The 15,863-nt window shown below is 43.4% G+C and overlaps 1 protein-coding gene across 9 annotated transcripts in view; it reads right to left on the bottom strand.

The window, feature by feature from the left end:
- Positions 1–15,863, bottom strand: part of myo18ab (myosin XVIIIA b) — a 133,720-nt gene that overhangs the window by 47,809 nt on the left and 70,048 nt on the right. For all 9 annotated transcript variants that reach the window (XM_068712575.1, XM_068712585.1, XM_068712601.1 and 6 more), the window contains 4 exons: positions 13,753–13,881; positions 5,411–5,554; positions 3,249–3,338; positions 2,412–2,531 (listed from right to left, as the gene is read on the bottom strand). In XM_068712575.1, coding sequence (XP_068568676.1) covers positions 2,412–2,531; positions 3,249–3,338; positions 5,411–5,554; positions 13,753–13,881 — 483 coding nt within the window. The remainder of the gene's footprint in view (positions 1–2,411; positions 2,532–3,248; positions 3,339–5,410; positions 5,555–13,752; positions 13,882–15,863) is intronic.

The following is a 15,863-nucleotide window of genomic DNA, read 5'->3' as shown; positions in this document are numbered from 1 at the left end:
CTGCTGAGAGTAAAAGCTCCACAGACCAGTCAGTCCATCCTGCTGTGATGATTGCGGCCCAGAACATGCCTGCATGTAGAGTGTCTGTTCTAAAAAAAGATGCTATCTCTGACCCTCAGTGTGTTCTTCAGTGTGTCCACACACGTCGTGTGTAAAATGTTCTATTCTTGAAAGAACTGACCATGACACATGATCATGATACATCATTTGTGAAACCTTTATTTTGGTAGGTATATGTGGCTGCTAGTTGGTGCAGATCATAAGTCAGGAAATTGAACCATCCTAAGAGACATTTTGCATTGCCATGAGCTGAGAGGCTTCCACAGAGCTGTAGACCTGAAGGCAAACAGCTGAGGACACTTGACTTGTTGATCGAGGAATACTGAGAAATGCAATATTGTGTGTAGTTGTGCCTTTTTTAGCTCTGCCAAACTGTCATGAATAATCAACAACTTATAAAACCTCATACGCACTTTCATTCACAAATTAATCATTACACAGCTATGTTGAATACTCTATTCTGACTGGTCAACCACGTCATGCTATAATCTGTTATGAATAACAGACCGTTGCTATGGACGCAGTTCTGATCTCCATATATACCAATACGGTTTTGGGTAAATGCTCATAGAGCTTAATGAGAAATGATAAGACCGGTCACCTGTGTGAAACAGCTCATGTGTCTCGTAACACAACCAAGATACAACGCTTCATAACCCTCAGAGTGAAAACACTGTGGTATTCCTCACACACAGAAACTCGTCATGGGCCACAGCTCCATACTAGCCTTGACAGACTGGGAACACTTTTTGACTTGGTTCAAAAGACTTCAAAATTGTTCTAGGCTACCGAACAAGAAATAAATCACTGCTCCAAATTTGGCACCTAAAACTCAAAAGTTTGTTGCAGAACAAAAACCTTCTGTAGACGAGTTTTATGAAACAAAGACAGAGGTATTTGGCCACAATGCCAAGAAATATGCTTGGAAGAGAAAAGACCTCAACCCCATTTAAAATGTGTAGACTGCCCTGAAAAGACTATCTATGGGTGAACTGAAGCGGAGTGGTCTGAGACCAGACCAGTATTCAGCCAGAATCTCTCTGACAGCAGCCAAAAGCAGCTGGTAGACCCTTTTCATGGCAGACATTTGGATTTACAGGAAAAGCTCAGACAATAACATTAACAATGGCTCTGTTGCATTAAGTGTCTGTGCACTTAATGCTTAGTGCATGCCAGAGCGCTAACTAACTCACCTAAATGGAATGCAGCCATCATCAAAGTCATTCATTTCACCTGTGCTTCTCCCACTTCAACACATCACAATGATGGTGTCAGTGATTACATTTAACTGGGACTTTTAACTCTTATTTTCCTGACTTACTGAATGAGTTAGAATGGTACTGGTCCATTCCAGTGCAACATTCCCAACATACATGAACCCTGTGTGAATACCCACATTGCCCTCTTGTGCCTCTCCTCACTCACACACAGAAGAAGAAAATAACATCCATCCCATATTTCTATGAGCCGGGCCTTTGAAGGCAGCCCATCCACATAGACCCCCCCACCCCCCACCCCCCAATAAAAACACAGAAAGAAATCACGTCTAAAATGTCAAATAGTGAACTAAATGGTGGAGGGAGCTGGGGAAGGGCAGTGGTGGAGAAATGGCCTGACAATATGATTTCACAATTACAGTCAATCTGTGTGTGTGTGTGTGTGTGTGTGTGTGTGTGTGTGTGTGTGTGTGTGTGTGTGTGTGTGTGAGTAGATATGAGATAGGCAGAGGGAACAGGAGAAGAGAAAGCTGGTGGAGAGGCTTGTAGAAAGGAATGCATGGTGAGCTTCATTGCTGCGGTTGTCAACGCAACACTGGTCGACCTGCTGTTTTGGTAGAAGATGTATTGAGTGAATTTAAAGCTCAGGTCGTTTTGAGTAATCTTAATACTGCCTGCCATGTATGCAGTCCATTGAAAGGGTTAATGGTTAAATTAAATAAATGAGCAGACATTAAACTGCATTTTACAATGTGCATTATTATGAAACGTTACTGTGAAGTGGCAGAATGTGGCTGTGTTGTAGAAAACTTTATTACCTTACTGCTAAAGGGCTAATTGGGCTATAAAGTGTTATCCATCTCTATTTGCCATCACAATAAGGCAGTTCCATTTTCATTTGCCTTAATGGAACTCTGCTTGAAAGAAAGCATCAAGTGAAGGAATGGGTCAGAGCATTAATGGGCACAGTGAGTGCATTAGTCCCACGGCGTGTGACAGTTTTAATCAAACCTCAGCTTAAGAGTTAGATCGCAGCCGTTTCATGGTGCAGCGTGTGAACACAACACGACTCTCTTATTCTACACACATGAATGTGTTCCTTCACAACATGTCGTCTTCTGTGTGTGTTTCTACCTGCAGGTCCTTCATGTCCTTCTCCAGGAGGAGCCTCTCAGAAGTTTCCGTCTCCAGCATCTGGGAGGCTGACTCCCCGGTGTTACGCTCATCAGCCAGCTCTGATGACAGCTCTGTGATCTGATGCAACGCATGAACACAAACATATGCACAGTCAGTCACACACACAGCAGGTGTCAAGTATGCTTATACTATATGTTATATATAGATGTATAGCTTGGAAGATTTATGTTGTCAATGAGTGTGTGTTTGTTCTAGGCCGAGCTTAGGGATCTATCACATGAGCGGCAGCCTCGAGGGCTAAACAATGAAGTGCAGTTCATCAAACGGCCCCTTGAGTCATTGCCCATCCACCACCATGTTACAATGCTTAACTTTACAGCAGAAATAGATGAATTGTGTTTACGGCCGGGTACTGAACTGGTTTTAGTCTCTACAGCTTATTTCCCCGTTCATGACAACGTGCAAGGGATGAATTTACATAACTCTCCTGTTTAAAATATATAATAGGCACAAACAACAGAACTAACTCTGGTGTAATATCACACCAAGTTGACATTATATTTGTGGTCTGAGGATTCTGTAGGTCTGACTAAAGGAGGCATCAGATGATGCTGTAGCAACATGTGGACAGCCTGTCCTATTATCTAGTACAATAAAATGACATAATGATTTACTCACAGAGCTGCTAACCCCTGCAGACAGCTCTTCATCAGAATCATTTTTGAGAAAAGATTCACAACTCTTTACATTTGGTTCTCAGAATTCTAAGATGCTTCTCGGACATGAACCCAAATCCTGCTCTGTGCATGTGTACGTCTGTTTCGGAGTGTTTACCCGGCTCTCAAGGCGGTCGCCGCTGAGTCTCAGCTCGTTCCTCTCTTTCTCCACCTTCTCCAGCTTCTGCTTCAGCTGCTGGATCTCTTCCTGAGAGGGAAAACACAGAGGAAGTTAATGGCAGAGAGACATGTTAGTGAGGATACAGCAGATGGAGTGCATTAATCAGCATATAAACTCATTACACTCATCACCGTCATCTCATCTTTGCTAATTGTAGGAGTGTACTTATGGGTGTTTTCCTTGTGCACATCCAATGATGGATATGATACAGTTTAATTGATTAAATTATATTATCAAACAATATTAATTGTAAATATCTCAATAAAAATAGAAATCCTATTTGTCTCTAATAAAGTTAGAGTGCCAGAATAGCCAGGCATTGTCATGACAAATCTGAAATTATGTTTTGGGGAAAATACTTTGAATCTGAATCCGGTCAAATAGAAAAAGAGCCACCACACATAAAGTGAAATAATGTTAACGCGTTCGTAAATCCAGTCTGTCTATTTTAATATGAATTAATGAATGGGATGAAAGAAAATCTTTCCTATTAATATGTACCTTTTGTGCAAGAGCTTTCTCACTCCCAACTCATCAAATACCGATGCTTGGTCAGCGGCCCAAAGCTTAAAACTATGATGCTCTAGGTCAGGGGTCGGCAACCTTTGGCACGCGTGCCACGGGTGGCACGCCGCGGTATAAACACTGGCACACTGGCACCTCAGTGTTAATACGATCCTCACTTTATCTGTCCCGTTTTCAAAATAAAAGTATCTGCCTCCGTGTCTGTGAGCGTTTGACTGCCTGTATGTGTGACTGTGTCCTGCTTCTTTACAAGTCGGCACTAGGACCCGGAGGACACCACTGCGTGCACTTGATGTTGGAGTGTGGTCATTGGTCAATTAGGTTGCAGGCGTGCGAATTTCAAATCAAAGTGAGTGACCAAGCGCGCTGTCCGCTGTCCGCTGTCCGCTGTCTTCGTACAGCGCTGCGGGTCTCTCTCCCTCTCTCCGCTCACTGATCGCTACAATAACAGCTGTTTCCTCCGCAGACATGCAGACTTTAACTGGACAACAGCTGCTAGTAAAGACAACAAGGTCAGCAACGCCTGTAATCAGTTGTCTGCGTTAAATTAACCTGGTGGTCGATCGCGGGTGTCTACGTCATCGTTACCAAACTTATGCGTTTCCGTCCGTCCACACGAATACGCTACCCAGAGTTTTCAAAGTTATCCGGCTTCGGGATCGTTTCTAAACTCCTCCGTTTACGGTGCTCGAAAACGCCGGCGTAGTGTGGACGCTCAGTGTAACCATAGCAAAACATATGCGTTTCCAAACGAAAACGGAGTAATGTGGATGTACTCTCAGTTAGTCAGATGCTCTTTTTGAAAGCTTGCCAAATAAAGAAACGATCAAGTCACGAATAAAGGACATTCCCACATCAGCTAGAAGTCAGCAGGTGTTCTCACACATGTGCTCAGCCCCACCTGCAGTCAGTTAACAACGGAGCACTCTGAGGCATGTTTGCATCTCAAAGTAACTAACTACAAGCCCCAGATCACAGAGCTCAGTCAAGCAAAGCAGGGCCAGGATCACACTGACTGTCTGGTAGGCATCTGATCATTTGATGTTGCCTCAGCCTACACTTAGTTTTAGTTTAAATGTGTAGCTGTTTGTTCATGTCTTTGAAATGTTGATGTGGCTATTTTGTTAAGAATACAGATATACTGTTATTGTTTTGAGATGTGCTCTATGGATAGAATATAATTCCAGGTATATTGGAAATGTTTTTGTATTTTGTGTCATAATTTAACCTTGCGTTATTGTTGATAATGGCACACTAGATGATAAGAAAATTTCAAACTGGCACTCCATGTCACAAAGGTTGCCGACCCCTGCTCTAGGTTCCCTTCTAGCGTCAGGTTTGGACGTGTGAGGGACGGCATGTCACTTTCCATTTGCTACATATAGTGTCTCTTCAAAATAAACTTCCGTCTACACCGGAAGTTAGGTTTAGTCAACAAAATGCAGTTTGGCGCATCCACCAAAAATGTAACCGAGTTAGCTGAGCTAGTCCAGATTTTGCTCTGTAGTGTGTGTGTGTGTGTGTGTGTGTGTGTGTGTGTGTGTGTGTGTGTGTGTGTGTGTGTGTGTACTCACGTCCTTGCCCCGGATCTGTTCCTCAGTGAGCTGCACCTCTATCAGAGGTCTGACGGTGGTGAAGAGCTTCCACCATGGCCAGCCTTTGACGCCACGATTCTTCTTTATGTTCTTCTGGATGCAGCGGATGGCCAGATCCTGGATCTGTCAACACATGCAACAATAGAGGGCCTGATTAGAACTGTAAAGAGGATTTGCATAGTGCATTTACGAGTGTAACCTAAAGGGTCTCTCCATGTGCTGATGTGTCTATAGAAAAGCATGGATGTAGTGTCCTCAGTGTGATATCACACACTCCTGGGACGTTTTGACACTTAACTTTACTACTTGCCATAATTGTGTCAGTTATTAAAACCCTGATTCTGCGAAGGAGAGAAATAGATTTGTTTAGAACAGGAAGTGTGTGTCCTGCAGTTTGTTTAATAACTAAAGGGTTGCAATACTGTGACAAAGGCTTTTCAAGAGAACTTAGTTGAGTGTCTGTCTTTACGGGACTTCCTTAATGAAAGGTCACTACCTGCAGCATACATAAGAGAGTGAGACACTGAGCTAGTGAAGTGGTGAAACCCACAATAGTTTGCCATGAGACAGGAAAACAATCATCAAATGGTGGACGCCAACAATCACTGTAAATGGGTTGGGAAAAATGTTGCAACATTTTCAAAAAGAAAATCATGGAAAATATAATTTTTCCATTAGTCAAGTCATTGCGAGCATGTCCAGCCTTTTCAATGAAAAACACTGCAGAAAGCTTATTATTTTTCAAAGAGGCCCACAGAGTTTATCTGTTGAGAGTCACATGGTGACTTGTAGGCAGGAAAACAGATTGTTTTAAATGTTGTGAGGACAAAATTTGGTTCAACGGTATCTTTAAATTGAATTTTGCTTGCTGGACTATATTGTATGTTACTATTACTATATGTTAGAATGTTCACTCATAGATCCTCAAGCAAACATGTGGGAGGTGAATCAAATTAAAATGCTTGAGCCGTCCGAGGGCTCCTCTAAGATAAGACGTGTGGAGCAAATCTAGTACTTCAAGTTTACTAGAAATGAAAATCCTGATGGTTCTTTGATTCAGAATCTCCAACACAGTGGTCAATTGTAGAATCAAATCAAGAAAATATTTTCTCAACCATGTTCTTCAAGACAGGAGATGCTTAATAGCATGGTTAGTGATCACACGTTTAAAAAGCATCAGTAGTTTGCTGTACTTTGGCTGATGGCCGTATCTCAGACAGACTGGTAACGGTTCAAGCTCAAATGAACCCATCAATGTTCCACTGGCAGCTTGTTGAAGCTAACTGCAGGTAATCTGGAGAGCCATTAATAACACACAATTAGGACAAATTGCTCTCTACAGCAAAAGCTGGCATGACTGGAGGTCTTGATTACACAAATGTTTCTCATCAAATCAAAGCGGTCTCTTTTTCAAACATGATGAGCCGGGAGTTCTTTTTGAGAAATGTTCATGTAAGTGGAAGTATACGAATAGCTCAGAAACCGACTTCTGACCAGTAGCTGGTTTAAAAGCACATGGAGACGACTGAGGACAGGAACAGATCCATGTGGCAGGATGAAAGGAAAGAGCAGCAGCTTGAGAAACACTGATGTGGGTCATTCAGCTGTAGTCTTCATCTGAACTCTTCCCACACTTCTCCCTCAATCTCCCACTTATCTTATCTCAGGTTGATTCAATTAGACCTTTTCTTATCCAAGAAAAATAATCTATCAATCTAATCAGTCTAAGAAATATTTGTCTTTTCCTTTTAGCTGGTGGACAAGTTAAAGGCAAATACTTCACATTATTTAGGCTTATAATACAGTTGGACTTGAGGCAGATCTCTGCACCAATGTTGTGAAAAATGACACAATAAAGAAAAAGAATAATTTATTTTACTTAATATCATACACATTACTTTTATGGTAACTCTGCTGCGATTTACATACAGGCCCTCCTGGATGAGGGATCCAGTGTGTTAATGAACATAAGGAGCCAGGTTCCTACGGTAATCAGAGAACATGTTTACATGCACTGCAGTAGCCTGGTTACTGTAAATGTCAGTAAGGAGATCTGACCTCCTTGAGAGGACATAACTGGTGTGTGTTACAATATCCTGGTTATTTACTCCTAAATTGAGCTGAATTCAAAGAAAAATAATCTATTTTCATGAACTTCATTGCTTAATAATATAATAATATAATTTTTTTCACGACTTTTAAGGTCAGATACTTTGACTTTTCATAAAGCTGTGACCCTTGGTACTAGTTTCAAGAGGTTTGCAGTGCAGACATTTCTGTTGGTTGGTTCTCCAAACACTGTCTCTGATGTTTTCTTCCGCTGCCACTTTAGAGTAGCGCTCCAGCAGATGTTTAAGTCAAAGCTACGGCATGATTTATTTATTTATTCTGTTTCTGTTGAACTTTTTCCAGTTGCATTGTGCTCTTATCGATGCACCGGCTCTCCAACTAATGCCAATTGAAAATGTGCATTAAAACAGGTGGGTGGAAACTGACAGGCACAAATATAATCTGTGAATGCTCGGCCTACTTACACTAAACATTTTACTGCAGCCGATTATGATTCAATAAGCAGCAGGTAAAACACTCACAGCTGTCAATAACACCTTCTACATGAATAATATGAATTCACAGTTTGGGTAACAGTGGTCACCTAAAATGATCCAGAAGAAACTGTAATGACATGGGTGCCCTCTACCTCTCCTTTACACCTCGACACACACACACACAGACACAGACATCAAGCAGCAGTGTCTGCCTGAGCCCACCTGTTCCCAGTTGGGAGGAGGGGGAAAGCGGGGGGTTCTGTCTTTAGGCAACTATTTAATTAGGCTCAGTGTTGGTTGGCTGGCAGTGGAATCCCCATGCTCCTCCACTCTCAACTGTTCGCCATGAATGTCAAAGAGATAGAGAGAGGAGAGGCAGGCTGCAGGGCTTCAAAGCAGCCAGTGGATCTCTTCTATTTGTCTATTCCCCCATGGCGAGGCAGTCTCTCTTTCTCCAGCTTCCCTTCCTCTCTCCCTTTTCTCATCCGCCCCCCACACATATTTCCCGGAGTCCTTTGAACGCTGCTCCCCCAGACAGGGAGAGAGAAGGAAACAGGCGACGTTCCCCCGAGCAGGAATAAAATAAACTAGATGGAGGAACAAACTAATTGATTTTGTGTGATGGCAATATGAAGAGCCCGAGCAAATTTAAATCTAGTATGGACATTTGTCGACGACAAAACTAGGAGTTAGCACAAAACAAATTAAAGCTTTAATCCAAACCAGAGAATTGAGTGGGACAGATTTGGGAGTGACAGACAATACTGATTTGGTACCCAGTGGGTTTGAAATCTGCTGTGACATTTTTCAGCAGCTTGTTTGGCAGATTCTGAACCCTGTAGAATAAGAAGGACTGCTTACAGAAGATCTGGCTGTCAGGCATGGTGTGGTCAAATGAAAAGATAATGGAGTATACTGGGAAGAGTTTCTGATCAATAATACTGTATTCTCACTATTATTTTTTTCTTTTACCTTGCCTTTAAACACAAAGAGGATTCAAAAGAATTCAAAGAACTGATATTTGCTCTCACAGTTTACTGCTCACTCTGCTGCAGCCTTAATAGAGCTGCCAACCCAACATTTTTATACTGCTGCTGCTTCACAATCAAGGGGCTCAATTGGTGACATGTTGGGTGGATTTTATATATATATATATACAGTACATATACATTATACATATACACAAATATATAAGCATATATACACTACATGCTTACATAAGCTAGTACCAACAAATTTCAACCAATAATATCATGACATCCATCCATCAATCTGTCTGAAACTTTCAGCGATAAGGTGAAGTGTGTGTGTTGCCACAGTCCTCTGTAACTCTGTATCATACTACATTCGCAGCCCAACCACTTTTTAGCGGTCCAATCAACTGCTTTGACAGGATTTGCTTTAAATCCCTCTTGTAAATTACCAGGGCAGCTGGAGATCACGCGAGAATCGTAGGCTAAAATAGCACAGGCTTCAAGCATTGGTGTCCAGTGAACCAGAGACCGGACCAATCAGCATCCTGTGAGGACCTACTGGCAGCTAGGGGCGTGGCTTAGGTGTGAGAGACAACACAGAGAGGTGACTGTTCTAACCAACGATGGCGGCTCCTGAAGAGGTTAGCATAGATGCTACAATAGCATCCGTTCTATTAGAACTGGAGAGTATTTCCTCTTTGAAAGAAGAACAAAGAACGACACTGAAGCGTAATAATGAATCCCACACTGCTCTTCATGAAAACCCGCCCTACGTAGCTGGTTGAGGCAGAGACGATTGGTTAAGCATGAACCTCGAGTAGTTAGGATAAGGATAGACTATTGGACAGGACCTGAACAAATAAGGTTACCAGTACCTTGGTCCAGTACCATGGACGCCCGGCCAATCCTAGCGCTTCAATGCTGCATGGGGGGGTCTCGCCAAGAAGAACAGTGGGCCATAATAATAATAATGACTGTTAAATAATAATGCATCACTGAAGGCTTTTCTCCATGGAAAATATGTTTTCTCTCTTCTCCCGACTGGCTTCGGCCAGAGTTTGATTGACAGATGGTTCATCCAATCACCTGGCAAGTAGTTTTTGAAAGTGCCTGCCGTTTTTCAAACAGTTTCCAATGACGTGGTCAGGTTACCTTGTCACTGTATAACACTGGAGAATATGTCACAGTACTTCCATTTCACTGGACCTTCTGTCCTTGTGATGATGTCATTTGGGTGACAGTAATGTTTGAATCACCCTCACAAAAGTTGCTTCATTATCACTCTATAAACATCTCATCTTTTAATAATCCCTTGATCTCTACAATATAGTTACAGCTTTTTACCCCCCCCCCCCCCCCCAAAAAAAAAAAAAATGCACAACGAGAGCAGGAAGTGAAAATCCTCAGATGACTAAGCCTTAAGAGGAGAATGATACAGTGGCATGCAGCGCTGCATTAGAAGAGCCACTAATGAGTGTTCTCTTCTTCTTCTTATGAGAATCTGCCTGAATTGCTACAACAGTCACAAAGAAATGAACCCAATGCCAAACTTCATCAATTACATACAATTTCCATTTACCCAGAGAGATGTGGCTGAAAGCGAGTCCTCCGGGGAGACAGGGTGGTGAAGAGAAACTCAAATGCCCTTGAAAAGTCATTTTGGTAGGCAGGCCCGAGCCCAGCAAGAAAGAATGAACTGAAATAATCATAAAAGGGGGACAAAGATCCAAAGCTTAATCTCTTCCCAGGCATGCACACACACACACACACACACACACACACACACACACACACACACACACACACACACACACACACACACACACACACCTACTAGATATACAAAAACTGCGCACCAAATGAACTGTGTGTTCACATAAGAAAACTTTCACAAGCAACATCAAAACTTCTGTGAAGTAACACACACAGAAAGTCAACAGATCCCCACTGGAACCGTCAAGAGTCGGCAATGTATTCAACTCGTCAGCCTCACTGTGGTGGAACAAAACACACACACACACACACACACACACACACACACACACACACACACACACACACACACACACACACACAGAGAAAAGAAACTGGCAAAGACAAAGTCCTTTACAAGGGCAACTTGTGAAGCACCCAAAAAGCTAATTTGGTTAAAAAGTAACTGTATCTCTTTGGGTTTAAACACTTCTCACATTTCACTGTGAAGTGTCTGATGGAGCTGAAATGCCATGATGGTCTATAGAAACCACATGAACACAGGATAAAGCACTCGCCCACCACCACAGGGACCACGGATCATAGCCTGCCCACTTTTCCTTCAGCTTGACCTCAAGCAGAGTCAGCATTAATTGTGGGTGGGAAGCCAGCGTGGGATCGCGGCTGTGTCGCGGCATTAGGGACTCCTACTGGTTGGTCGGCGTGGCTCTGCTAAAGGGACTGGACCCATGGAGCATATCATGTGTGCCATGCCCTGTTCAGGGTAGGGAGGCCATGGTGAGGAAATTGTCCCACCAGTTAATAAACTCGTGACAACACCGGCGTTACCGATTCCACCGGACGCTCAATATCTGTAGAGCGCTTACTGGGATCTCTAACGTTGGATGTCTGTGGGTCTAGTGTCTGTGGGTCTAGTGTCTGTGGGTCTAGTGTCTCTGGGTCTAGTGTCTCTGGGTCTGTGGGTCTGGTGTCTGTGGGTCTAGTGTCTGTGGGTCTAGTGTCTGTGGGTCTGGTGTCTGTGGGTCTGGTGTCTGTGGGTCTAGTGTCTCTGGGTCTGGTGTCTGTGGGTCTAGTGTCTGTGGGTCTGGTGTCTGTGGGTCTAGTGTCTGTGGGTCTAGTGTCTGTGGGTCTGGTGTCTGTGGGTCTAGTGTCTCTGGGTCTGGTGTCTGTGGGTCTAGTGTCTCTGGGTCTGTGGGTCTGGGGTCTGTGGGTCTAGTGTCTGTGGGTCTGGTGTCTGTGGGTCTAGTGTCTAGTGGCTTTTTTGATTGACATCACTTCACACCTGAATGAACTGACTTTAAAGCTGCAATTCAGTGAAATTCATTTTTCTAAAATGAAGTACTTTATTTTAAGATGCACATTTTTCAAAAGCTTTCCGTTATGTCAGTTATTCTTTAATCCAGCCCTTATTTTACTTGAAATGAGAAGAACATTTATTTATGTATTTCTATGTATTATTTATAATCCATCAAGTTAAATGTGAAAACTGAGAATAATAATTGTTACAATATAATTGATGTGTACTTTCTTTATTTGATTTGACAGTTGTTGACTACACAGAGACGTTGTTACTACTACTAGGCTAGACTAGATTTTCTCAATATGGACCTTTTGGAATGTTAATTGAATACCCCTGGTCTAGTGTCTGTGGGTGTCTATGGGTCTGGTGTTTGTGGGTCTAGTGTCTGTGGGTCTGGTGTCTGTGGGTCTGGTGTCTGTGGGTCTGGTGTCTGTGGGTCTGGTGTCTGTGGGTCTAGTGTCTGTGGGTCTGGTGTCTGTGGGTCTGGTGTTTGTGGGTCTAGTGTCTGTGGGTCTGGTGTCTGTGGGTCTAGTGTCTGTGAGTCTAGTGCCTGTGGGTCTAGTGCCTGTGGGTCTGGTGTCTGTGGGTCTAGTGTCTGTGGGTCTGGTGTCTGTGGGTCTGGTGTTTGTGGGTCTAGTGTCTGTGGGTCTGGTGTCTGTGGGTCTAGTGTTTGTGGGTCTAGTGTCTGTGGGTCTGGTGTCTGTGGGTCTAGTGTCTGTGAGTCTAGTGCCTGTGGGTCTAGTGCCTGTGGGTCTGGTGTCTGTGGGTCTAGTGTCTGTGGGTCTGGTGTCTGTGGGTCTGGTGTTTGTGGGTCTAGTGTCTGTGGGTCTGGTGTCTGTGGGTCTAGTGTCTGTGAGTCTAGTGCCTGTGGGTCTAGTGCCTGTGGGACTGGTCTCTCCTCGCTGCTGGGTGGCAGGTTTCCACCTGGAGCTGCTGCCCCGCACACTCCTGCTGTAACCGCTCCGAGCACTGCACATCTTCATACCAAAAGTTGGCAGTTTGCCTCATTAATGTAATCAGATTCCTATTAGCCTTTGGTTTAAATCTGATATATTGCCAAGTAGGCACTTTTGCTTTTCGCTTTGACACCAATAGGCCACCATCTTCTTGTCCATCAACTCTCTCACATCCTGTGTCAAGGGTGTTAAATGTGACAACAGCAGGCAGCAGACAGACTCAGTCACTTCTCCTCTCTGTAACAGTGCTTGGAATGTATTGTAAATGAATGCCAGTATTCATATAGCGCGTTGACAATACTGTATCTGAATATGGCCATGCCAATAAAGCAGCAAGGATGAGTGGACCAGACACATGTAGAATACAACCAACACACTGTCACATGACTGATCATGAGAAGAGGATGATTTCCCATCAGGACTGAAGTGGACTGCAGTAGGAGTGTGTGATGTGTCCAGTGAGAGCACATGAGGACACGTGTGTCTGCTGCATCTGTGTCTGTCTCCCTCTCAACGACTGGGAGTGTCCCTCCCCAGCCGCTGTCTGCCTGCTGCAGACCACATGCTGGACTGAAAAGCCCAGAAGCTCCGCCCCCCGCTGCTGCGTGTCCAAATTGCACCAAATTTGACAAAGCACTCCGTTGGATCCCCAGCAATACACCCACTAAGTGTGACGTAGATCAGATGAGCGCTTCTCGAGATACGTGACGAAGAGAAGAGATTCCTTGCTTTGTAGTTAGATATAACATGACATGAAAAACACCTCTGAGTCCTGCGGGGAGCCCGATGATGTTCCATGATAGAGGCTTCAGATCTGTCGCAGCAGCCTTACCTTCCTCTTCTTGAAGGCCTGTCTGGACAGGTATCCCCTGCAGGAAGCCTGGAACAGAGAAATGTTCCTCCTGGTCTGAACGTCTCGCTGCTCCTCCAGTCTGGACAGAGTCCCCGCTCTGAAGAACACCTGCAGAAGGAGAGGGAGAGTTTAGGCAAAGCTAAGACACATGGTAAGTAGACTTTACACATAGATATCACGTACAAATGCAAAAAATATTCAGTTACGTAGAAATAGGGCTGCACCTGTCGATTATTTCAGTAATCTAGTATTCTAGCGATTATTCCATCGATTAATCAAGTAATCAGATGAAAAATACTTTTGCTTTATTAGTAAGTAAATATACAAAAGAGAAAATCATAAAGAACAACAGCAAGCAGTAAAACGTATTTTAGCCACCTAGAAAAGTGTCTGTGTCAGTTTAAGTGTACGCTATATATAGAATATTTTCTAACAAACTGAAAGTGAAACTATACTGTTTTAGTCAATAAACAGTAACTTTGACAGAGCATAGATATGTTTCACTTTCAGTTCAGATCGCAGTCAGAAAGGGCTGTGTGACGGCAAGATAAAGCAATGGAAATAGTCTAAATCTACTGTTAAAACAACATTGATTGTTTTAAGTGTCTAAAATACATCCACAGTAGTACATTGCTTTGCTCCTGTGCTGGTGCCCCTGTCTGCTTCTCCAAACTCTACTGTAGTAATACACTACCATTCTTAAGTGCAACACACACAGACCATTTGACGCTCACACTGAACACGACATGCAGAAAGAAGGAGTCAGGATGTGCCGATGCAGGAAGTGAATGACATCAAATTGCTGCTTTTTTAAAGTTGACGTGCATTGATGGTGAGAATAAGAGTGTGGAGCATCTTGACGGTGTGCAGGCTTACACAGAAAACAAAGGCTGAGGCTAATGCTCACAGCTCCGGCACCGAATACTAGACTACTAGTATACTCTTGACCCTCACAGACTTGAGGAGTGCTTTGTTTACTGCCGTCCAGCGTGATCAACAACAAGCAGGAGAGATGCTCTGTAGTGCCTTAACATGTGTTTTTGTGTCACAGAGAGCAAAGCTAAATTTGAAATTTGAAAATAGTTTCATTTTGACGAGAAGCCGCGCAGATACTGTGTCAAAAGAAGACCAAGAGGTGTCGAGGGCTCAGCAGTGTGTACGTCCTGTGTTGTTAATGTGTCTATCGTTTTCAAGAAATCTGGACTTTTGGACTGAACTCATAGAATATGTATTCATAAGGGCATGGAAAGAAGGATGAACAAAGATACCGAGCGTGCGATCACTTTTCATGTCAACACACACAAAACAGAAGATTTGTTTTTTCCACAGTGACAGCGGAGGCCACTAAAAACACAGCGGCCATTGAAATTTACGATTAAAACATGAACATGACCATTTAGAAGAATTGAACTAAAGTGATGTGCTGTAGCCTGAAGTCAAACCTTCCTCCTAGTCAGCGTGGATGAAAGTAGTCACACGCAGCGTAGTCACATGCAGCAAGGGAGATTGCTGCAGAGGCACTTGTCATTGTTTTTTGCGTCTTTGCCTCAGACAACTTCTCATGGCCGTTTTTATTTCGTTCTGATAGCTGAGCCGAGCTCTGCTCCACACTAGAGACTGCAATCACCAGACTGAAAGAGGGATTTCCATATCCTGCAAGAACTCGCTTCACTGGTAGGAAATTCATATCATGGAAATTCTGTCAAACCACTAGAAGCAAGCCCCCAATAAAAGCACAGACACTGATGGATGTGGAGATTATTAAGATTAGTATTGATCAATAATAATAGCCCATGTGTTGTGTTTAATGCCACAGAAGAGGGATGGATCTCTCGTCGATGTCTGACAGCATCTCTCCTCTCATACACGTCTTTCTTTCTCTGATAACGTGTCCTCAGACAATCATTCTCTTACACATGAGCAAATGAACGGCTTCGGCTGCTTTCATCCACAGTTTTTAGAGAAAAGGCCTCCACCAGCACATGTGTAATTAACTGTTGACAAAACGACTAGTATGTGGGAGTTTTACTTCTCAAACGTTCTTTTGGGCGTAGTTACTCTGTAATGAGACCAGGGTGTAGAATTGGTAG

Source organism: Cebidichthys violaceus, unplaced genomic scaffold (genome assembly GCF_023349555.1).
Source record: "Cebidichthys violaceus isolate CVI_PGR_0920_01 unplaced genomic scaffold, fCebVio1.0.p SCAF_1, whole genome shotgun sequence".
Classification (NCBI taxonomy): domain Eukaryota; kingdom Metazoa; phylum Chordata; class Actinopteri; order Perciformes; family Stichaeidae; genus Cebidichthys; species Cebidichthys violaceus.
Note: the sequence above shows the minus strand (reverse complement) of the source record. Positions and strands in the feature narration are given on the sequence as shown.